The 25,999-nt window shown below is 37.9% G+C and overlaps 1 protein-coding gene across 9 annotated transcripts in view; it reads right to left on the reverse strand.

Moving 5' to 3' along the window:
• Positions 1 to 21,583: 21,583 nt before the first annotated feature.
• Positions 21,584 to 25,999, reverse strand: part of Kiaa0586 (KIAA0586 ortholog) — a 133,194-nt gene continuing 128,778 nt past the window's right edge. For all 9 annotated transcript variants that reach the window (XM_071608002.1, XM_071608001.1, XM_071608000.1 and 6 more), the window contains one exon: positions 21,584 to 21,921. In XM_071608002.1, the coding sequence (XP_071464103.1) occupies positions 21,770 to 21,921 (152 nt within the window). In that variant the 3' untranslated portion in view covers positions 21,584 to 21,769. The remainder of the gene's footprint in view (positions 21,922 to 25,999) is intronic.

Consider the following 25,999-nt stretch of genomic DNA (forward strand, 5'->3'; position numbering starts at 1 on the left):
TTAATTTCTTTATTGTTCTTTTTTTTTTTTTTTTTTTAATTTTTTATTGTTGGCTGTTCAAAACATTACATAGTTCTTGATATATCATATTTCACAATTTGATTCAAGTGGGTTATGAGCTCCCATTTTTACCCCATATACAGATTGCAGAATCACGTCAGTTACACATCCACTGATTTACATATTGCCATACTAGTGTCTGTTGTATTCTGCTGTCTTTCCTATCCTCTACTATCCCCCCTCCCCTCCCCTCCCCTCCCCTCCCCTCTTCTCTCTCTGCCCCCTTTACTGACATTCGTTTGTCCCCCTTGTATTATTTTTCCCCTTCCCCTCACTTCCTCTTGTATGTACTTTTGTATACCTCTGAGGGTCTCCTTCCATTTCCATGCATTTTCCCTTCTCTCTCCCTTTCCCTCCCACCTCTCATCCCTGTTTAATGTTAATCTTCTTCTCATGCTCTTCGACCCTACTCTGTTCTTAGCTACTCTCCTTATATCAAAGAAGAAATTTGACATTTGTTTTTTAGGGATTGGCTAGCTTCACTTAGCATAATCTGCTCTAATGCCATCCATTTCCCTGTAAATTCTATGATTTTGTCATTTTTTAATGCAGAGTAATACTCCATTGTGTATAAATGCCACATTTTTTTTATCCATTCATCCATTGAAGGGCATCTAGGTTGGTTCCACAGTCTAGCTATTGTGAATTGTGCTGCTATGAACATCGATGTAGCAGTGTCCCTGTAGCATGCTCACAAACTGGGTTCTTTTTGAGAGGATCCATCTTTTGTTATCGTCATCACCTGTGGACATCAGACTACATCTTCCTCAGTCTTTCAACATGGATGCTCACCAGCAGCTCTCTAGGGAGTTCAAGGCCTCAGCCTTGGACTGGGGCTCCACCATTGGTCCCTCTTGTCCTGAGGCTCTAGCTTCTTGGACTAAGCAGCTACTGGTTTTCCTGGCTCTCCAGCCTGCAGATGGCCACTCTGGGACTATCCTGATTATATAAGTCAATATAATAAAAAAAATCCTCTTATAATAATATGTACATTCTGTTGGTTCTGATCCTCTAGAGAACTCTAATACAGTTGCCAATCATAAAAACCAAAATATACAACCAGAAGTCATTTACTCTTCCAAAACAATTTAGAGGGATGGATAACTGATGAATACAAACTTGCTGCAAAGCAAATTCTGGTGAAGAAAGTTGTAGAATAGGAATCTGTGAATACCAGATTTTAAAACAGGTTCTAGAAGTAGGTACTTGGATTCTTGGTGAATATTATCTTCTTAGACTATTCCTTGCTTCAAAACAACAACAACAAAACCCACCATAGTCTATTTATTTTTGTGTTTGTGTGTGTGGTGCTGGGAATCAAACTCAGGGAAAGCATTCTACCACCGAGTTATAAATCTCAGCCTGTTTACTTTTAAAAAAAATGAACAGTAACCTGGCAGAATTGTCAGTGCTAAAGAGAGAAGGAACCCCATAATAAAGACCCACTGCTGGTTCTCATTTTTGCACTCTATTTTCTGAAATGTACCAGTCAACCCTGGTACAATGTAAGAATGCTTACATTTATTTGCAACTCTTAAGTATGCTCTTACTAGTAAAAATCTGTAAACCAAAACTGAAGGGCTGGCTGTTCACCAGGGCTCAGTTACCATTTCTAGATTTGCTCAATCTAGGGGTCTCTGTGTGTGGAAGATACAGCACCTCCAAAGCTCAAAAGGGCCAATACTGCCTGACCTTGCTCATTCCCTGGCATGCCAATGTATGCCTAAGACAACCGTCACACTGTATGCCTGGAGATAAAAGTTGGCACCCTGGGGACCATGGGGGGCCAGCTGGGGGAGTTGTTGATAAGACAGAGAAACAGACAATATTCTTTTCAGAGACATACCTTTGAAAATGAAAGAGGAGTGATCAAATGATTATAGGCCTGGGCAGCATTTTAAGCGGTAGAGAAAGATTCCCTGATCTCTTGAAACTGAGTGGACAAGTAGATGCTAGTCACATAAAACATAGGTAAAACGTTAATTATAAGACTTCAACTTTTGTACTAACCACCGTTTCCCTAAGGGGACTCCCTAGGCTGCACTGGGAAATGATGCTTTTCAAGAACTTAGCAGAGCTAGTGTCCTTCCTCCTGCATAACCAGCTTGAACTTTATTTGTCACTTATTTTAGCAGTTTACATTCTTCAAGAACAGATGTTCCACTGGACCTCAGATAGCACCACTCAGCAGTGTCACTACCTTGTCAGGTTCTAAGGAAACCTACTTCACGAACAGATTACTGACTGGATATTTTAGAACTTAACACATCATTTAAAAAAAAAAAAAGCCACAAGTGATCTCACAAAGTGTTGGGGAATGTTTAAAATGAGACTATTAAAGTGGCAGTGTGCTGCCATCGATAGCTCTACACATAATGTCTCTCTCAGATAAAAGTAGTCATATTGATTTTTTATATCTAGAACATCCCTCTGGTGGGATGTTCATTAAGAAACCTATCTCTATCCTGCACAAAGCAACATTTAACAGACGGTCTGCATGTCTTCATTTTCCCTTACTATGTATGCTGAATTCTCTAATTACATTTTCAGCTGCTCCAGAAATCATTTATTTGATCATTCACCCAAATGCATTTCAGAAGAAAAAGGAAAAAAAAAAAAAAAGAAAAGAAACACAAAGCTCTATGCTAGGTGTGGAAGGAGAGTTGTTAAATATTTTCTTTTGCAAAGTAAAGTAATTTCTCATTTTTTCCTGGGACATCAATGAAGCAGATCTGGCTCGTGGTATGGTACAATTAGAAAACAAATAAATGTATTCTTTTTCAACTTGCTGCCCATTCAAACCCACTGTATGAGGCTTATTGTCCCTTGACTCCTGGATGGAATCTCTAGTGAGTAGCTAATATACTCACTCTCCATGGTAATGTCATAGTCACATGATTATACTATCACTAATTCTCAGAGAAGTAAAATCATCATAAGCAATATAGGCAAGAATCCACCCATTCCTAGTTAACAAGAAGTCCTCTGATCAGTTACAATCACAAAGACATCACAAATCCCAAGTCTTGCATAATGGGGAGAATTCTGAGCTACATTTAAGTTGAAGCTTCTCCCTACTTAGAAGCCAGGGCTTTGCAGCTGGAAGCCCCACTGTGAGAAAATTCCTCTCTGCCTCTTAGTATGCTTCTCCTATTTCTGCCATCACCACCTCCCCTCCATTAACACACACACACACACACACACACACACACACACACTAGGTGCCTCTGGCTCCAGAAGGTTGGTTGCATGGTGCGAGAAAGGGAAAGGGCCACAAAAGATCTTGACTAACCCCCAGGATCCTCTGGGGTTGATTTTGTGTGGCAGGATTGGTGTTTTAACATGATGCTCCCAAATTGGGTGAATGATCAAACCTGAACACTTTTCTTGGGGTACATTGTGGGTTCTTTAGAGATCCTAGTGGGAACATCAGATCAGGATTCTCCTAAGGTAAATAACGCATTGCCTTTGGTTGGTTGTATTTATTTCTTTTTCCCTTAATTCTTCTTCCCTCAGGGAATCTAATGGCCCAACCCTGGCCAGGGTCACATCAGTCATCTAGGCAGGCCTCTTGGGCAAATTAAAAATGAAGAGCATGGCTCTTCCCCAGGTGGCCTACTTCTGCTCTAAAAAATGAATGCTCACATATCCTTGGACCTTCCCCTCCCCTTGTTTGATGTGTGGCAAGTTCCCAGAAGCATGGTTGCTCTCAGTCTCTGTCCTGCTGCCTCAGGGGAATCACATAGTCACAACTCCTCACCTTTAGATTCCTAAGGCAACAGTCCCATGAGGCCCCCAACTCCAGGGACACAAGCTCTGCAAGTGGAATCCTCGCAGCTTCTCGCACAGGGCACCATCACTTTACCCCAGAACAACTTCTCCCAGGAAACTCTATTACCGAGCCTCAGCTTTTTCTGTCTTTAAGGTGGGGTTTGGGCTCCAGGTCATCACTGCCCACTTGGTACGTCCTCTGCTAGCAGCCTAGCACCTCGGTGTGGAATGGAGGCGTACTTACCACCTATTGCCTGGGTCTTATCTTCCTGTGGCAGGAGGCCACAGCAAGGACCTTGTCCACCCCAGAGGTTATCTGTATAGTTGCCATACCAAACCTAAGTCCCAGTATGCCTTGCTGCACTGCCCGAGGGATGAATGCTGGGAATTCACTTGAACCAGAGTAAAAGAGATAGAATCACAGCAAAACCCATTTCCTTGGAAAGAATATTCACCTTCTTGTCTTTCTCAGACTCCAGAAGATACCCCTGGGTTGCCTTGAGAGGCTCACAAATCAAGCATTGACACAAGAAGACCCCTATCTACAGGGTTCCTTCCCAAAATAGAAACATGAACAGGCTCCCCCAGCTGCTCTCCTCTGAGGCTTCCTCTAGTCAGATTAACGACTTTTATTTTGGTAGAGCTACCCTGTACCAATTTAAAGGACCTGCCAATATCCCCTGGGCCAAACTTGGCCACTGAGTGCCAGCCACTGCAGTTTAACTATTATTGGATAGAAGACCTTTGAGACCAGGTGAACTTTAATGGCACCTCTTTTGTTAGTTCAGAGCTTCATGTGATGCCAAAAAAGCATTAGCTTCATACCATGTTTATACTAAAGAAGAATGAATGGGGCAAAGTTGTTCCTTTTCCCCTTATTTTTAAATCACTCTTTTCTTAATAAGTGAAAGCTAACTTCTTATGAAACCTTAACAATAAAACATCATGCTTGAAAGAGAGTCTCGGGTTCTTGGCACTGAGCATGGCCAGCACTTCATGGTGAGGTTTTTTTCCTCTGAGCTGGCTGTTCTTTTCCTTTCAATAGGAATGCTTTCTGGTTTTTATAGCCAAACAAGATGAGAGAAGCAAAACAGCAAGAAGTATTCACATAGTCATGTTACATTACATTTCTCTGACATACAGTTCCATTGGAGTTTTCTTTCTTACAGAATGCCTTTCTGTATACATTAGGATTTTGGTCCCCTAAAGTAGGTCTGCTTACAAGAAATAAGAGATTAAAGGACTGATGTCTCTATAGAAAAAGAAATAACATGTCAGTTGTGTTTATTTGTTGGGTTACATGATTTATGCTTTCTCGTGTAAAGATGGAACAGAGAAAAGAGGACACGTGACATTGTTTAGATAATCCCCAAAGAAAGTTGGAGTCCCTCGTTCAGGAAAAAGGTTGCCTTTCATTTAAAATATAAATGGTACTGACAGCTTATGGAGGAGAGAAAGATTTCTTACGTTCTAAGAAATAAATTCAAGATGCACCTAATTTAGTCTCCAGAGAAGGTGGACATTTAACATTCTAAGGGAGGAAAAAGAGTGAGATTACGAAGAATTTCATTAAAACAGGGAACTGAGGGACCCTTTCATGAAACTTTATGTTCATATAGATGTAAAAAAGGAACAATGTAATCTGAGTTTAAAGAATATATTTAAAATTCTTCAGTTGCCCCAAACATATTTCAATCTCACTTGGCTTCTCTATTTTTTAATTCTTCATCCTAGGAGGATGATTAAATAAAGCAATAATGTTGGGCAAAAATTTCAGAAAACTTTAACATGAGAAACAAAATATGTTATTAAAGTTTTCAAATATTCTCTCTTACCTAGTTGTTTTCTATAAGAAAACAAAGTAGTAAAGAAGTGTGAGGGCTGGGGTTGTGGCTCAGCAGTAGAGTGCTTGCCTAGTACATGCGAGGCCCTCGGTTCGGCCCTCAGCACCACATATAAATAAATTAAAAAAGGCATTGTGTCCAACTACAACTAAAAAAAATAAATATTCAAAAAAAAGAAGTGTGAATTCTAGCCATACTATTTATATAATCCATGATTTCATAAGGTATCAAATGATGCATGTGACTATTATTAATAAGTATTCAAATTTTTTTCTGTCTATAGTCTTATACTAGGTTTTATTCTTTTTTGTTGTTGTTCTTTGTTTGTTTTCCCTTTGACTGGGATATAGCTACTGGTAGAGTACTTTCCTAGCATGTGCAATACCTGGTCCCCAGAACCACCAAAAAAAGTCATTTAAAAAAAAAAACATGGGGCTGGGGTTGTGGCTCAGCGGAAGAGCTCTCACCTAGCATGTGCGAGGTGCTAGGTTCAATCCTCATAACAATAAATAAATAAATAAATTAATTAATTAATTTTGTGTCCAACTACAACTAAAAAAAAAAATTTTTTTTTTTTTAAATCATCATGGGGCTGGGTTGGTAGATGCTTGCCTCACATGCACAAGGTCCGGGGTTCAATCCCTAGCACCACACACACACACACACACACACACACACATTCACACACAATCATCATTACTGCTTTACAGAAAGTTACATTCTAAAAGAGAAATCCAGATCTAAATGTGTAGCAAGAAAAAGAAGAGTCAATTAAAAACAAAACCACAGTTTATTGATTGTACTTCAAAGGAGAAAAAAAAATCATAACACCCATACCCAGAGTTTCTCTTTGTTGATTACAGTTACTGCAATAAATATACATTGAAAGTAAAGATATAATGATGGACCTTCCAGAAATCCATTAAGAGACAAAGAGTTATCTTTAGTACTTGGAGAAATGGGAACCATAGCCTGTCCCCCCAACCCCCCATCAGCCCTTCTGTGGATGGTCCCCCTGCCCTGAATCAAAGCCCTTCAATGCAATCACATCAATTCATTGTGAAGCGCATGTCCCTTTTCTTATTGGGTCGAAAGTCCCTAAAACTTGATGCATGTTCATCCTATAAGCAAGAGCTTTATTTATAATATTTGATGGCAAAAGAGTCTTAGGTTAAGCCAAGAACAAGATTATTGCCTCTTAAAAAATTATCCTCCCAAAGGAGAAAGTTTCTTATTAAAAGGGGAGGATTTCAAAGTCACTTTAGAACTGTACCATAGGGTGTTATTTTTCAGGCATCATAAAGCATTTGAATTCAGCTGCTTTTTGGTCCAAGTAAAACAGTTCTAAGATAAGTGAGGTTTGTTTCCTGAGTTAAGGATATCTTTAAGTGACAGATGTAGGACAATAAAAGGCCTTTTTCAGGAGCGTATAAACTGGAACAATGACAAACAAATTTCAAGACTGTTGAGAGACTGAGAAACCTAACAGGACACCTCACATTTAACACATTCTCAATGGACTTCAGACTTCCTGGCTGTTCCTGAACTATTTCCCATGAAGTGAGGCATCATATATCACTGTCAAAACGCGTACTGGCTGATGCTTTCCACAGCACTGGGACAAGTCTTGAAAAATGCAGTATGCAGGAGAAGCAGCTTGCGAAAGAGGAGGCATTTTTAACTTGTGTGAATGATCTCACTGTAGCATTCATTCATTCCTGCACTCGAGAAATACTTGAGGCCTCATGTCCTTAGTAATGGTTTCTGATCCCAGCTAACTATCAGAATCACCTGGCCCTTCCTCTACCTGCTGGTTTGGAGGGTATGGAGTAGGGCCTGTGCCTTAGTTTACATGGTTCACAGTCGGATTTGGAATTACTCCTTTAGTATTTTCTGAGTTCATTAAGAAATGAGGCTTACACGCAGTAGGAGGCCATCTTTCTCCTCGAAACTCTTGAGCTACCTTTTCAATCCAACATCCTTTTTTCTTTTTTGGGCAGGGGGTAGTGAGGGATACTGAAGATTGAACTGAGGGGCACTTGACCAGTGAGACACATCCAAGCCCTATTTTGTATTTTATTTAGAGACAGGGTCTCACTGAGTTGCTTAGCACCTCACTTTTGCTGAGGCTGGTTTTGAATTCACGATCCTCCTGCCTCGACCTCCAAGCGGCTGGGATTACATGGGTGCCCCACCACATCCGTCTACCTGTTCTCTTTCTCCTTATGTAGTTCTTCTATTTCGAGACCGGGGTCTGTGGTAGAAAGATAGAGAGGTGGTAGAAGAGAAGAAAGGAGAAGAAGGTTTAAAAATTAAAGTGTGATTCCCTCTATCTTACTGTTGTACTGCTGTTTCTCATCCAGCTTCCAGGAATGGGTGAAATACAGATGATTCAACTTGGGACTTTTCAACTCTATGATGGTATAAAAGTGTAACATACCACCATTCCATTCCTCACTTTCAGTACTGCCGCAGTCTGGCTGGGCACAATTCAGGAGCCACTTGTCAAAAGAAACAAACTTTATTTTTAGAACCACACACGCCAAACCACACAGCTCCTCAGGAAAAACCCTCAGAGCCCAACTGCCACCACTGGCTTCCCACAAGCCTCCCAACCTCCCCCACTCCTCCTGCTCTTGAGGCCCATTGGCTGGGTTGTGTGGGCGGAGCCAAAAAAGTCCCCCAATGAGCAGCTCTGTGGTCTGAAAGGGTGGGGAAACAGCCCAATGAGAATCACCGCAGAGGAGCCAATCAGTTGGCAGCTAGAAATTTGCTGGGGCCCCTTCAGCTGTGGCTCTCAACACAGTACAGTTTTCAACAAATTATATGAGATATTCAACACTTAATAAAATAACTCTCTTATTAGATGATTTTGCTCAACTATAGGCTAATGTAAGTATTCTGAGCATGTGTAGGGTAGACAGCTAAACTACGATATTCAGTGGGTATTATGGTTTTGATACGTGGTATTTCCCAAAAGCTCATGTGTTGATGAAGAAATGTCCAAAGGTGAAATAATTAGATCATGAGAACTATGACCTAACCAGCAAATCAATCCATTTGATGAATTAGTAATTCAGAAGAGCTACTGTACTAGGTGATAACTGTAGTCAGGTAAGGTGTGGCTGGAGGAAGAGGTCACTGGCATACCTCTGCAGCTGACACCTCTCGATGCTTCCTGGCTGCCACAAGGTGAGCAGTTTCTACCACATTCTTCTGCCATGATATTCTGCCTCACCTCTGGTCCGGAACAATGAAGTCAGTTGACCACAGACTGAGACCTCTGAAACCGTGAGCTCAAAATAAATTTTTCCTCCTCTAAATTGCTCTTATAAGGTATTTTGGTCATAATGACAAAAAGCTGTCTAACATAAGAGGTTAGGTATATTAAATGAATTTGGGGTGGGAGGGTAATAGGGATTAAACTCAGGGGCACTCAACCACTAAACCACATCCCTAGCCCTATTTTGTATTTTATTTGGAGAAAGGGTCTCACTGAGTTGCTTAGGATCTCGCTTTTGCTGAGGCTGGCTTTGAACTTTCGATCCTCCTGCTCAGCCTCTCAAGCCTCTGGAATTAAATTATTTTTAATCCCTAAAGACCTAAAAAGAGCATGCTACAGGGACACTGCTACATCGATGTTCATAGCAGCACAATTCACAATAGCTAGACTGTGGAACCAACCTAGATGCCCTTCAATGGATGAATGGATAAAAAAAATGTGGCATTTATACACAATGGAGTATTACTCTGCATTAAAAAATGACAAAATCATAGAATTTACAGGGAAATGGATGGCATTAGAGCAGATTATGCTAAGTGAAGCTAGCCAATCCCTAAAAAACAAATGCCAAATGTCTTCTTTGATATAAGGAGAGTAACTAAGAACAGAGTAGGGTCGAAGAGCATGAGAAGAAGATTAACATTAAACAGGGATGAGAGGTGGGAGGGGAAGGGAGAGAGAAGGGAAAAAGCATGGAAACGGAAGGAGACCCTCAGAGTTATACAAAAGTACATACAAGAGGAAGTGAGGGGAAGGGGAAAAATAATACAAGGGGGACAAACGAATGTCAGTAGAGGGGGCAGAGAGAGAAGAGGGGAGGGGAGGGTAGGGGAGGGGTGATAGTAGAGGATAGGAAAGGCAGCAGAATACAACAGACACTAGTATGGCAATATGTAAATCAATGGATGTGTAACTGATGTGATTCTGCAATCTGTATATGGGGTAAAAATGGGAGCTCATAACCCACTTGAATCAAATTGTGAAATATGATATATCAGGAACTATGTAATGTTTTGAACAGCCAACAATAAAAAATTAAAAAAAAAATAAATTATTTTTAATATGATATTTTCAATTTACAATTAGTTTATTAGATATAACCCCATTGTAAGTCAAGGAACATCTTCATTTTAAGCCAGACTATTCCTCCTACCAGTAAAAATTATAAACTCTGGACAAATCTAAAAGCTATCACCTCAAGAATGACCAAAATCAGGCAGAAACTGAAAATATTCACACTTTAAAGGAGAAAAATATGCTTGATGATATACACATTTATCCAAGGCACTCCCCAAATATGGAGGACACGCTCAAGGGAAAGGGGTGGTCATGATGGGCTTGGAAGCTAGAATAAGTGATCATTGATCAGAGCTCTCAGAAGGGCTGAAAATTGAGCAGGGAAATCCCATTAAGAAAGAAGCCATGGATGAGTGGGTGGGGGGAATCCCTCATATCTGCATACAGACTCTCAAATCCTTAGTTGACTCCTGAAGTGCACATGTGCTGGGCAAAAATCCAAGTGAGCCAGTGAAAATCAACAGCAGGAAGTCTGAAAGAGCTGAGTGAGATGGCAACAGCTGCGACCTGATACTGGAAAGACAGAGTTAAGGATTCACATCTCTTGTTTAGAGGGGATTGGTAAACAGTTTGAACATTCTATTGAAACTCTAGAAAGGACACAGCTTAAAAATAAGAACCACATCCAAAGGCTAAGGACTGTGCTTACTAATGTTGACCCTATTAAGATTCACCTCGATCCTAATAAACTCCTGGCTAAATTAGCCAAAACTTACTCAAACCTGTGGTTAAAGGCTCTACTGCTGAGCTGCTATCCCCTGCTGACTTACTTAAATCTGAAGAGATCTCAGGAACCAATTCCATCATTTTAGTCTTCTTTTTCTTTCCCACTGCGACCAAAATACCCAATAAAAACAACTTAAGGAAGAAAAGTTTGTTTGGGGCTCAAGGTTTCAGAGGTCTCAGTTCATAGATAGCTGACTCCATTGGTCTGAGCCTAAGATGAAGCAGTACCTCATGGGGGAAGGGCCAGGCAGAGGAAAGCTTCTCTGCTCATGAGAATATCAGGGAGGGGAAAGGGGTGGGAGGACAGAGAGACAGACAGACAGACACTAAGACTTTGACTCTGCAGGGCATATGCACTCTTCTAGGGCACGCCCCCAGTGACCCACTTCTTCCAGCCACAGCCCACCTGCTTTTATCACCCAGGCATTCATTCAAACTAGGATGGACTTCGGATGGACTGATTAGGTTACAGTTCTCACAATCCAATCATTTCACCTCTGAATACTCCTACATTAATACCTCATATCCAAACCTATTTTGTTGCTGTCGTTTTAAGAACAAGAGCTACTTCTACATGCATTGCTTTTTACAATGTTCACATCGCTATCTAATAACTCAACCTAAAGAAAAAGCCACAGATTTGTTTAAAAACTCAGAGCAATGAATAGAATTATGATTGTTGGAATCCTACTATTTTCTACCCAAATACTATCTTGTTTTCCATACCTTCCATGAATAAATACTTCATGGCAGTGGATATACACACACACTTCTTCAGTAACCAGTATGGTTAAGGAAAATTGGTGCTATGTGTTTCATATGCAAAAATCATGGGACTTGAGCATGTGTGGAATCACCCTCATATTTTTCTTATTGTCTAAATAAATGATCTTAAGGATTCAGTTTTTCCATTAAGATCCATACTTCTATTACATGTAGCTAATTTACTGTCATGTTCTCCTGCTCTGACACTTAAATATCTCTTTTAAAAATGGATGGGGGGTGGGGGGCTGGGGTTGTGGCTCAGTGGTGAGCACTTGCCTCACACATGTGAGGCACTGGGTTTGATCCTCAGCACAACATAAAAATAAATAAATAAGGATGTTGTGTTCATCATTTAAAAAAATAATAATAATATTAAAAGTTTAAAAAATTAAAATTGGTGGGGCAGGTTGGGATATGCCTCAGTGGCAGAGTGCTTGCCTCACAAGTATGAGGCACTGGGTTTGATCCTCAGCACCACATAAAAATAAATAAATAAAATAAGGGTATTGTGTTCATCTACAACTACAAAAATATTTAGGAAAAAAAAATTGGTGGGTCCAGGCATGCTTACACCTGTGGCTTACACCTTTAATCACAGTGGCTTACACTTTTAATCCCAGTGGCTCGGAAGGCTGAGGCAGGAGGATCTCAAGTTCAAAGCCTGCCTCAGTAACTTAGAGAGGTCCTGAGCAACTTAGGGAGACCCTGTATCAAAATAAAAAATAAAAAGGGCTGGGGATGTGGCTCAGTGGTTGAGATCCCCTGGGTTTAATCCCTGGTACCAATAAATAAATTAATTAATTAAATTAATTAAAGAATAAAAATTGTTGGGAAAGGAACACAAAGTATCTACAAAAAAGTTACAATTCTACCTAGTTTTGGTCTATATGAATTAAAATGTGTAGCTACATAATTGCCCAATAATTACAAAATTTGTAACTACATAATTTTGGTCATGATCTCTCTGTAGGCATTCCATTATCCTCCAGAACAAAATCTATTCCATTATATTCAAGGCCCCAACTGCAAGATGATGAAATGATTTTTCAAGATTGCCTTTAAAAGAGCTTACTAAGAGGAGCTGGGGTTCTGGCTCAGCAGCAGAACACTTGTCTACACGGTGAGGCTCTGTGTTCGATCCTCAACACCATATAAACAACAACAAACAAACAAAATAAAGGTTAAATTCTAAAAAAAAAAAGAGCTTATGAAGAGCCGGGCCTGGTGATGGTGGCACATGCCAATAATCCCAGCACTCAGGAGGCTGAGGCAGGAAGATCACAAGTTCAAAGTCAGCCTCAGCAACTGAACGAGGCCTCAAGCAACTCAGTGAGACCCTGTCTAATAAAAAGAGCTGGGGATGTGGCTCAGTGGTTAAGTGTCCCTGGCTTCAATCCCTGGTTCCACCCCCCCCCCCCCAAAAAAAAAAAAACTTCCTAAGAATGATCCCAGAGCCTCTCCCATGGGATGTAAAAACAGCAAAAGCCTCCTCCAGCAACTCTACATTTTCCATATCCCTCACCATGCCAACATCTCTCTCCATTTGTTCAGAAAAGACCAGGCTACTTAGAAGGAATGTTTATTTGGCAAAGCGGATCATACCAGAAACTTTATCTGAACAAATCTCTTTGACTATTGGCTACAGCATAGTCTTCCTGCCTGTACCTGGGGGCAGCAACAGCTTAAAGGTCCACCTCCAGTACCAGGCTGAGTAGTGCATGTGGCTCTTCGCATTCCACATGCTTCGCAATCCAGGAAACACTCAGCATTTCTCTGTCAGCTGCCTTATTAATCATGAACGTCTTCTATGTCCACTTTACAATTTAATATCATTCAGATTTTAATGTTACCATTTACCCCTCTCCTACATAAGGAAGAATCCTTGACTGTTTAGTAGTACCTCAGGGATTAAGAATACCCAGCTCCTACAAAGCTCAACATATGCCTCCCTATTACCCAGAAATGTACCCAAGGGAAATTAGTACATCTGCCCACCAAAATAAACAGCAGCTCTATTCATAACCTACCCAAATGTCCATCAACAGAATAAATAAATGAATTATGGTACATTTACACAATGGACTGCCACACACAATTAAAATAACAAACTACTGATATATATAGAAAATGTGTATGAATCTCACAGACATGTTTATGAAAGAAACCATGAAATTCAAGAAGAAGCTAAACTAACTGATAGTGACAGAATTCAGAATGGGGAAAAGGGGTATGTAGTGACTCTGAAAGGAAGCAAAGAAATCTCTGGGGTGCTAGGAAATGTTTTATTTCTATCTAGGAAGTAGTTTCAAATGTATATATATACATATAGATGAAAATTCATTGAGCTTTCCATGTGATTGGTACTTTATAAATTATACACTTCAGGAAAAAGTATAAACTAGATAAACAAGAATGCCCAGACCTTAGTCCATCCTGAATTAGTACTATAGATGGCATTTCTCTTAAAAAATGAGAATGGTATTTCTTGGATAGCAAATGCTGTCACCACAGAACATGCAGCTATCAAAGCTGCTCCACTGGCTAATGTTCAATCTGCCCAAGTGATGACCTAATTGCTCTGACTTCATTGACAAAAGAAGGGATGGTAAACATTGATCAGATAGTAGAAATTCTTGGGAATTGCTCAAAACTTTGGGATACAATGGAAACAAAGGCAATCTGATAAAAAAATGTTGAAGACATTAATGATTTGTTAAAAGTTATTTAACATTGGGAAAATACATATCAGTTAAGGTAGAAGCTCATAGACAAAATACTACCCAGGAAACCAATTGTAATGCCCTTGCTAAAACACACACAAAACAAGTTTTATTACCTCAACTACAAAAAGTTCCACCAAATAAACATCTATCCCCAACAAACTTGGAGGGAAAATTGGCTCAATTTAGACAGGATATAATTGCCTCATAACAATCAGCCCAACCTTCTGAAAAGCAATGAAGGCAGTTAGAGGGCATTTTCTTCAACCACGGATTCTGGCAATCTCTTGATACTCCTTGGAAGTATCCATCCAATGAGTGTTGGTAAGTGACTCATTATTTTTTGCATTATGAATTAATAGAACTAAGTTCTACAGTAGATAAGTGATGGGGAAAATTCAAAATTTGATCACAAAGCAGTAGACTCATGTCTTGCCTATAACTAACATAACCCAGGATTTCTGATAAAAGAAAATTCAGGAACTCCTCAAGGCCCTTTGAACATTTACAAATGGACTTGATAAAAATACCCAAGTCTTCAAGCTATAAATGTATATTAGCAGTAGTCTGCAAGTTATCAAAATGGATAGAATGTATTCCTTGATGAAATGCTACAGATGTTACAAAAGGAAAACATTGCTAGGCTTTATATTCCCAACACAGGGAATTCCTCCTTTCCTATCCAGTGATTGCAGAACTCATTTTACTATAACAGGCATACAGGAACTCTGCCAGATTTCTTTCCTAACACAAAAACTTTATTCTCTACTCAGGAAAAGTAGAAAAGAACAAATGGAGACAATAAAACTAAAACTGTCCCAATCAGAATTTGGCAAACTATAAACCGTGGGACAAATCTGGCTTGCAGTCTGTTTTCATTTGGTTTATGAGCTAAAAAAATGTTTCTTATATGTTTTAGAGGTTTGTAGGGAAAAAAACAATATGGAAGTTGAAGGGAGATAATAGGGTAGAGAAAAGGGACCAGATGGAGGGAGGAAAGGGGAAATACTAGGGAATGATATTGGCTAAATTATATTGTTATATTGTGTGTATATATGAATATGTAACAACAGATCTCACCATTATGTAAAATTATAATGCACCAATAAAAGAAAGAAAATAAATAAATATTACCCTAAAAACACTATGAAATATTTGATAGAGACCATGTATGGCCCGCAAAGTTGAGAATATTTATTATGTGGCCTTTTAATGAGAAAATTTGCTGACTCCGGGTCTAAACCACCAAAAATTCTTAATTGATCTTAATATTTTGCCACTAGTGTTAACAGTGTTAATGGTCACACAATCCCTTCCTTAGAGCTCACACAAATTCTCCATAGGACATCATGTATAGGATGTCCTAAGCAATTAAGAATAACTGCATGGTAATACATATTTTGTCACATGTAGTTCTAGCTAAATACTGTCAGAAGCTAATCTAGTATATCATTTTATGCCCAATCTGTACAAATCAACTTTCCAACCAAGACATTATCCAAACCTTTATATGACTTTTTAGGTCAGTGATTTATAGTGCACTAGAAATCAGTATGTACAAACTCTTTCCATCCCATATGCATGTTCTCTTGCTTGTGACTTTACAGTTCTTCTCATCAAGAGATGAATCTAATTCTCTACTCCTTGAGCATAAGTTTGGACACGTGACTTGATTTGGGCAACAAGGCATTACCAACATGACATAAGCCAAGACTTGAAAACCACTAACATATTGGAGTTTGCCTCTTTTGCTGCCTGTAGGAACCCTCAGATCATTTTCACGTGAATAAGTTTGGACTAGTTTGTTGGACATTGAGAAACATATGGCCTAGTTACCTTCATTTTCTCCTGAGGACATAATTTGTAGAATAGTCTATATGATTAGAAATAAACAGCTGCCAATTGCCAGCAACTACCAGACATGTAACACCATTAGCCATCAACTGACTATAAATTCCTATGTGAGGCCGGACAACATTATATGTAACAAAGATGTCCTAGCTTAGCCCAGCCTAACTGCTCATCCATAGAATGAGTAAATAAATGTTGTTTGAAGATAGCTAGTTTGGGATAGTTTTTCCTATAGAAGATGCAAACGGATCCAGTGCAAAGATGCTTTAGAATGTTATTGGAAAGAGCAATTTCAACTCCTCTTGACAAAAGGTACAATTAACCCCAACGAGTCCATATGTCACAAAAAAAAATAGAATTTCTAATTCAGACCAATGGACATCCATCGGACATCCATTGCATCCAAGAGTGGATGCAAATTGAGGCTAAATGCAAAGCCTCCAGAAGCTGATTGTTTCAAGGCACAAATGACCTGAGACCTTCAGGTTAAAAATTCAAAATTACAAATTCTACCCAAGACAATGAACAAACCAGAACTTTTTGTTATGTCTAAACCGACTTGTTAATGTGTAATAATGAGCTTATCGTTTTACTTCTCAGTGACACCAATTTTGTTTACCTGCTAAACAAAATTACCTTTTATGCTCTATATACCGATCATTACAGTTATCATAGTTCTTTGGAACAATCCAAAGCTTAAAGTAGGAAAGAATGACTAATTGTATGAGATGAAATAAATGGTAGCAGTATTTGTATCAGTAATCCTTTATTCTTCATTCTTGGTATGTTTGCTAGGAACCTCAGATCAACATATAACTTCATTTTTTTGCTGACATCACAAATGGAAGAAAAATAGATGTGTTTAATGTAACACCTGTATTTTCTTTCTTTCGGGGTGTGTTGGAGTTTCCTAGGCACTGCTATCTCTGGAGCTGTCTTTTGTCTCTTTATAGATTAACCTCTCACTATTTTAAGCAGCATGAGATCTGTCTTAGTTTTTGAGAGGCTTCTATTTGATTTCAGTATACACGTATTTAATTATAAATTAGAATAGTTTCATCACAGAACATTTATAATACAGATAAAGCACAGAATAACAGTTACGGAGATCCAAGAATCAGCCAGAATACTATAATGATGAGGTTCAGAGCTGGAAAGGTCCTTAAAATTACATAGCCCAGCACTTATTTTACATTTGATTTTACTCAATCCTGTCTATTGTATTTTCTTTATCCTTCCCCATCATTCTCTTCCTTTATTATTTAGCCATCTCCCCACACACTTTTAAATAAAATACATTTCTTGTTTTTAAGAATGAGTGAGATCATGAGTTCATCTGTTAACTCTACCTCTTTCTGGACCTGTCACCTATTTCCAACTCCAGACATCACTCAAATCATGGGAGTAGGACTGGGGCTGAAGATGTAGATCAGTGATAGAGTGCTTGCCTAGCATGCAAGAGGCCCTGGGTTTGATCCCCAGAACTGGGGCTGGGGGGGGGGTGGGAATCACAGGAATAGCTCTGCTTAACACTAATAAACTACCCTATCAAGTATATGACCTGATCATTTCACATACACATTAGAACATGCAACAAATTTATCTAGGCTCAGCTTGGTTGTTATAAGTATATAGAATTACACACAGTTAATATTATACCCACAGAGAAAAGTCAACCTAATCACCTTTTAAAATTATCCTGAGTATCTATAATATCTGTATATTTCCATAACCCATCCAACTGTTAGGGAATATGACCAAAGAAAATAAAAATATTTAGCAAGCTTACTAAGAAATCCCATACAACCATCCTGATGGTAAAAATACTTCTTAGATTACAACTTATATGCTTACTTATAATGTAACACCTTGTGAAAAGCAGAATGGCCATGTTCAGAAAAAATAGGATACAAAATGTTCACTAAAATAGTCATCACTGTCCTAATAAGTAAGAAAAAGACACATTTTCAACTCTTAGATACAGATCATATCAAGTGAGCAGCACCAGGCCTGTTCTTTGTGACTTCTAGATACCAAAAACTATTTCTGGGACTCCTCACCAGCAACTCTGAAGAGTTGAAGCCCTGTTCAGTCTTACCATCTGGGTTCCTTGAGAAGTCTCACAGGGGTGACCTCTCAGAGAAAGAGGAGTCTATTGATGTGTTTCAGATTTTTAACCTTGGATAGAGACCCCTGAATTTGAGAGATAAATGGTTGAAATTTTAAGTGTAAACCATTCCCGCTACAAGCCCCAGAAAAACAGCTTCGTTTTGATGACTGTTTTGGTAACTATTGGACCATCACATAACTTTATATTTATTGGCATCAAAAGAGGGCATCTTTACTGTGGATAATATGTACTATTGTTTCTAGATAAACACTTCAGAAAGAAAAAACATCTTGAAAACACACACACCCACACAAGCAGATAACTCGCAAAGGTTTGACAGTCTGAGTCTTAGATATTGTCATAGTCTCCTAGGTAGGTCAAATAAAAAACTGGCTTTAAGAAATTTTCTTAACTATAAAAATAGAATTTCTCATTGTTTGCTTTTCTCTATTGCATTTTTCATAGGGTCTTTAAAATCACTGTGCAATTGATGTTTGATGATCAAAATGATGTTTGATGATCAAAGGGACAAAATTCCTTATGGTCAACTGTCCTCCAGGGAAAACAGATGACCAAAAGTGGGGAATGAAAGATCCCAATGTGGCAGCCCTCGTGGCCCCCAAGAATCTAAATCACACTGTATATGCCAGTTTCCTTCAGACCTTTATTAAACAGATGCATATATGGATATGGTAGAAAAGAATACTTCAGTGAATTTCTTCTAATATTACACAAATACTAAGAATTCTGTTTGCCATTATTATCCAATACACTAATCTATAATTTGTTATAGCATCACAGCACCTTTTAAATATAGTGTTTTGGGACTGGAAATAGTAGTCTACCATGAACTCAGAAATGCTTATTTTCTTTTTAGGAAAATATTTAAAATTTTTAATAGAAAAATGAGATATAAAGATATATGTTTATAGTTTAAAAAGAAAAAAATAAGATACCAGAAATATGCAAGTGATAAGAAATCCACTGGAATAATCATATTCTGAAAATAAAAATATTTATTATACATTCTATTAAAGTATATGAAGAGCAAATTTATCTTATGATTACCCTAGTGTTAAGGCACATTTGTCCAGCAACATCAACTTTGATCTTGATAGACGTGACCTCTAAATGGCAGGTATCCTAGTGTATTCCAGAAGTTGAAATTATAAAATAAAATTTTAAACTTACAAAATCAAAAGTGCCATTTATTTTTACATATATAGTATTATTCTAAAAGGATATGCAGTGGTTGGCAGAAGAATATGTACAGGAGTAACCATGAACAGGAATGGTCCTATCAAACACAATGCTGGTGAACAGTTATTAAGTTTTTTTTAAAGAAATACTTAGGTGTATGAGAAGTAGAATAAACCAAAGATTACACTTTTACCCTAAAGTTAGAGAAAGCAGGCTTTCTATGGTTCGGGGGAAGGGAAAGAAACTACTAACACCTTAAAAAAAAAAAAAAAAAAAGCCTGGGAAGCGGGGGCGGGCCCAGTGGTGCATACCTATAATCCCAGTGATTCAGGAAGCTGAGGCAGGAGGATTGCAAATTCAAGGCCATCCTAGGCAACTCAGCAAGATCCTGTCTCAAAATAAAAAGGGCTGTGGATGGTGTCTCTGAGTTCTATCTCCTATAGCATCTCTCCCCGCAAATTAAAATAAATATGCTTTGGGTTAAAACCAGGAAATGAAGCAGGTAATATTTAAAACAAAATAGAACTTAGGGAGGTTTCCCCAGCTTTCACCCTATCCAAAGTATCGTCAAGGAACATCAAAAACAAATCAAGCTTGAATGTGTTATCTACTTTCTAAACAAAGCTCTATGCTTTACGTCAATCAATTAAAAAAAATCAAGATCCACAGAGCAGCATTTTCATCTACTTGTTTAAAAGAAACTATTTTTAGCAGAAACTATTTTAAGTGCCACAGTAAAGAAAATAGGTTCTAAAATGAAACCTAAAGCATTTCACTAACCAAATACTGGAGAGAAGCTTGAGAGGCCATAACACAAAAGGAAATACATATGGAGAGCTGACACATTTCTGAGTTTCCAAAGGTCTTCAGGGAAAAGAAATCCCCGGACCATGGGCTACACTAGAAGTTTAAGGAATTCTACATGGCTCTTTAGTAATTCTCAACTTTGAGTGCATACACACTAAAATCGTCTGAAAAGGTCTTTTTTTTTTTTCATTTTTAATACCACTGCTTGGACTCTACCCAAGATCAATTAAATCAGAATCCCTGGTATGTAGCCCAGGCATTAGTAATTTTTAAAAGTTCCCAGTGGTTCTAATGTGCAGCCAGGGCTGAGACCCGCTAAGTAACCTAGAAAAACTCTGAGTCAAGGATGATTGTAATTACTGTGTGTTTGAACTGTGTGGTGATAGAAAGTAACATTTCAGGGAGATATTTTTATTTTTTTTAACTCATGTTAGGATGCTCTTCTCAAATGTTTACTCTGTAGTGTTAGATGCTAAGACCCCTCAAGATTCTAATAACAACATTTATCAAGCACTTACCTGGTGCCAAACACTGGACCAGGCAACACTTTCCCACCTCACCCTACCCCATTTTACTGCCCTCCATAAACACATTATCACTAATCTCCATTATCCTGCAAAAACAATGATAAAACCTATTAACCCAAGCCAGCTGATGAGGAGGGCTTATTTGCCCATCACAGAGCAGGTAGGTAGAGAAACTGGAATACAAACCCACACGTCTAATTAAAAAGCCATGCTTTTAATATTAGGTATTTATGTTTTAAAAGGTAGTTCAGCCACGTTTCACAGGTTTATGATGCATAAATATTTACCAAGTAGAAAGAAGGCATATAATTAATCTCATTCAGACTCCTTTTTTCCAGTAACCAAACAAGTTCAAATACACAGAAACTATAGTCATCCTTAACTCCTGTCACTTAGCCATAAGTTCCTCTCCTGGAAACCATGTTAGCAGTTTTTTGTTTATCTTTCCAAAGTTACTTAATGTAAATACAAGCAATCCGTGCAAGCATATGTATATATAGACACCATACATTTCGGGTTCTCCTTCTTCATTTAAAACTAGAGCAGCATAGTCCACATATCATTTTGTGTATGGATTATTTCACATTAACATGTAACATGTAGTATTCCATTGTACAACTCTACTGTTACTCTTACTAACCAGTCTATTATTGATAGTCTCTATATTACTTCTAGTTATTTGCTGTTTAAAAAAAAATGTAGGCATGAACCTTGAGTTACATGACTTCACAAGTATGGACAGATAATTGTACCTGTAAAATATATTCTTAGATGTCAAAAGTCATGTCCTCCCCACTATTCCATTTTACTTTAGGCTTCAGAGAAACAACTCACAGCCAGACTTATGATGATTTATATTTATTTTATTCAAAAACTTTATCTAAATACCAAAATTGTACTTTTCATCTGAATAAAAAAAAATTAGAAATGTTTTTTCAGAATATGCTCAAAGACCAAAACAGCTTGAGGGGGCTAGTTTTAAGCCAAAGTGAAATGTCTTCATAAATATGCTGGTTCTCACTCCCCACTCAGAAGGTATCTGCCCCTGAGGACTCCACATCCCCCTGTATGGTGCTGACGCTCAGGGATTGAGAGCAATCCTCAGGTTTCATCGAGGGCAGCGTCACGGACATCTTAGCAGGCGACATCTGAGGAGTGAAGAGTGGCATTGCCTCACCACCTGCACAAAGGAGAAGTGTATTCAGTGACACCAGCAAATCTTGACTATTTTAGGTGCTTTTCCCCTTCTAAATAATAGGGGTGGGGGACCAAAACAAGGACTGCATGTGAGAGAGATACTTTTCTCTAGCTGATCAGTATCCATCAAAGAACTAAAACACACTTTCCCCTCCTTTCCTCCCTTGCTTCTAAGCAGTTAGAGAAAACATTTAAAAGTATACAAGTGTTAAAAATGGTGCGGTGAATTAGACAAAGGGGAATGAAAGGAAGGGAGGGGAAGTGGGAATAGGAAAGACAGTGGAATGAATCTGACATAACTTTCCTATGTTCATATATGAATACACAACCAGTGAAACTCCACATCGTGTACAACCACAGGAATGGGATCCTAATAAGTTATATTCCATGTATGTATGTCAAAATATACTCTGCTGTCATGTATGTCTAAAAATAATTTTAAAAATATTTTTTAAAAAGTACAGGGTTGGGGTTGTAGCTCAGTGGTAGAGTGCTTGCCTAGCATGTGTGAGGCACCGTGTTTGATCCTCAGCACCACATAAAAATAAATAAAATAAAAAGTATTGTGTCCATCTATAACTAAAAAAATATTAAAAAAATAAAAAGTGGTGGTACAGATGATAAATGCCAGATAAGACTAGGCAGGGTAGTTAAGACCTAGTCTCTGAAATCCAGACCAAAGATCTTACTAGCTGTGTGACTTTGGGGAAGTTATTCTAACCTCAATTTAAGTTTCCTCATATGTGAAATAGGATAATATATAAGGAAAAAATAATATTGGTAAAGAGCTCAACAACAGAGCTTAGCACTTAGTAAGTGCTCAAAAACTGAGAGCCACCATTACCACTGAAGGATATCACTGCTATCTATCACCACTGTTACCATTAAGTAAATAGCTAGTCCAACTACAAAAACCCACTATAACAGCTGAAAAACAGGGTTTGTTATTGGTTATAGAGAAAATATGATGTTTTAAAAAATATAAGTTAGGTAAAAGCATCTGAAAGCAAAGGTTGCCCAGGCACTTTGCTCTTCCTACTACTCACAGAGATGGACCTTCGACTCAGGATCATGCCCTGAATAATCATTACTACTGAGTGTCTGCTATTAATTAACAGAACTTATATAAGGGAAACAATATCAAAGAAAAATACTTAAGTGGTTATCCGAATATTATTGACATTTGACTTGGAAAGCATTTTTCTAAAAAACAGATTTTTCATTATCTTTATGTTTAATTAAATATGGAAAAAAATTCCACTCCATGATTGAGAGCAATATTATTATTGCCTAATATAGAAGCTGGTTGGTAGGCAGAGAGGAGCCAGCTTGAGATGAATATACCTATGTTTAAAAAAAAATTCAGAGTTCATTACCTATGTATCTCATATCTCTATCTGCCTTTACCCTAATTCACTTTTCTAAGTTTTTAGCACGTTATTAACTAACAAATAAAGAATGCCACCTTGGTATTATTTACAACTACAAAAATCCTCATTTTAAATTTCATGGATTTACTATAAGAACCTTACAAACAAATTCTTGTAACAATTCTTTGTGTGTATGTGTATTGGGTGGGGTGGGGTGCTGGGAACTGAACCAGAACCTTTTACATGCTGGGCAAGAGCTTTCACTAAGCTATGTTTCCAGTCATTTTTATTTTATTTTGGGACGGGGTCTTGCTAAGTTGCCCATGCTGTCCTTGAACTTGTGATCATTCTCCTCAGCCTCCTGAGTAACTAGGATGACAGGTATACAACACCGTGCCCAACTTCTTAAACAATCTTAAAGGGAGTCATAGTTATTTTGTAAAATCCTTTTGTTTTTTAAGTTGTTTACAAAGTAATAAAGTGGAACTTTCCACCAATTTTTTATAGGGGATACAGTAAAAGACAGTTTTGGAGATGACTCAATCACAATTGTCCTAGATCATCAAAACACTTGTAAATGGCAAATTCCTTTCATAAAAGGAAGTCTAACAAAGACTATTTCATTTATTTATTTTCTTGACAATATTAATTTTACTAAGTTGAAACATAGGCATTCATGAATACTTTCTTTTTTTTATTTGTTCTAATTAGTTATACATGACAGTAGAACACATTTTGATACATCATATATAGATGGAGTATAACTTCTCGTTCTTCTGATTGTACATGATGTAAAATTACGCCAGTATGTAATCACATATGTTTATAGGGTAATAATGTCCAATTCATTTTGTAATCCTTCCTACCCCCATACCCCTTCCCCTCCCTTCACTCCCCTCTGTTAAAGTACCTCCATTTTTCCCTAGCCACCCCCACCCTTGAATGTGAATTAGCATCTGCATGTCAGAGAAAACATTCTGCCTTTGATTCTCTGGGTTTGGCTTATTTCATTTAGCATGATATTCTCCAGCTCCATCCATTTACTGGCAAATGCCATAGTTTCATTCTTCTTTAAAGCTGAGTTTTATATATATATATATATATATATATATATATATATATATATATATATATATATATATATATCTCAATCACATTTTCTTTATCCATTCATCTACTGAAGGACACCTAGGTTGGTTCCATAGTTTTATCTATTGTAAATTGAGCTGCTATAAACATTGATGCAGCTGCATCACAGTAGTATGCTGATTTTAAATCCTCTGGGTATAAACCAAGGAATGGGATAACTGGATCAAATGGTAGTTCCATTTCAAGTTTTCTAAGGAATCTCCTTCTGCTTTCCAGGGTGGCTGCACCAATTTGCAGGCCCACCAGCAATGTATGAGTGTACCTTTTCCCCCCACATCCTCATTAACATTAATTGTTGCTTGTATTCATGATAATTGCCATTCTGACTGGAGTCAAATGAAATCTTAGAGTAATTTTGATTTGTGTTTCTCTAATTGCTAGAGATGTTGATGAATTGTATTTCTTTTTCTGTAAAGTGTCTGTTCATTTCCTTTGCCTGTTTATTGATTGGGTTATTTTTTTTCTGGAGTTTTTTTGAGTGCTTTATATATCCTGAAGATTATTGCTATATCTGAGGTGCATGTAGTAAAGATTTTCTCCCATTCTGTAGGCTCTCTCTTCACAATATTGTTTCCTTTGTTGAGACACTTTCTAGTTTGAATCCCTCCCATTTATTGATTCTTGATTTTACTTCTTGTGCTTGAGGAGCCTTGTTAAGGAAGTCAGGTCCTAAGCTGATGTGATGAAGATTTGGACCTAATTTTTCCTCTGTTAGGCGTAGGGTCTCAGTTCTAGTGTCTAAGTCTTTGATCCACTTTGAGTTGAGTTTCATGCAGGGTGAGAGAAAGAGATTTAATTTTGTTTTACTACATATGGATTTCTAGTTTTCCCAACATCATTTGTTAAAGAGGCTATCTTTTCTCCAGTGTATGTTTTTGGTGCTTTTGTTTAGTAAGGGATAACTGTATTTATGTGTGTTTATCTCTGTGTCTTCTATTTGTACTATTGGTCTATGTGTCTGTTTTGGTGCCAACACCATGCCACTTTTGTTATTATGGCTCCGTAGTATAATTTAAGGTCCGGTATTATGATGCCTCCTGCTTTCACTCTTCTTGCTAAGGATTGCTTTAACTATTCTGAGCCTCTATTTTTCCAAATGAATTTCATGATTGCTTTTTCTAATTCTATGAAGACTGTCATTGGTATTTTAATTAAATCTGTATAATGCATTTGGTAGTATGGCCATTTTGATGATATTAATTCCAAGAGCATGGGAGATCCTTCCATCTTCTAAAATCTTCATTCTTTTTTTAGTATTCTGTAGTTTTCAGTGTAGAGGACTTTCATCTCATTTGTTAAATTGATTCCCAAGGTTTTTTTGTTGTTGTTGTTGTTTTTTGTTGTTGTTGTTTTGAGGCTATTGTGAATGAGGTAGTTTTCCTAATTTCTCTTTCGGTGGATTCATCACTGACATATAGGAACAAGTTTGATTTAAGAGTGTTGATTTTATATCCTGCTACTTTGCTGAATTCATTTATTAGTTCTAGAAGTTTTCTGGTGAAATTTTTTGGATTTTCAAATATAGAATCATGTCATCAGCAA

This window comes from Marmota flaviventris, chromosome 2 (assembly GCF_047511675.1).
Source record: "Marmota flaviventris isolate mMarFla1 chromosome 2, mMarFla1.hap1, whole genome shotgun sequence".
Taxonomy (NCBI): Eukaryota; Metazoa; Chordata; class Mammalia; order Rodentia; family Sciuridae; genus Marmota; species Marmota flaviventris.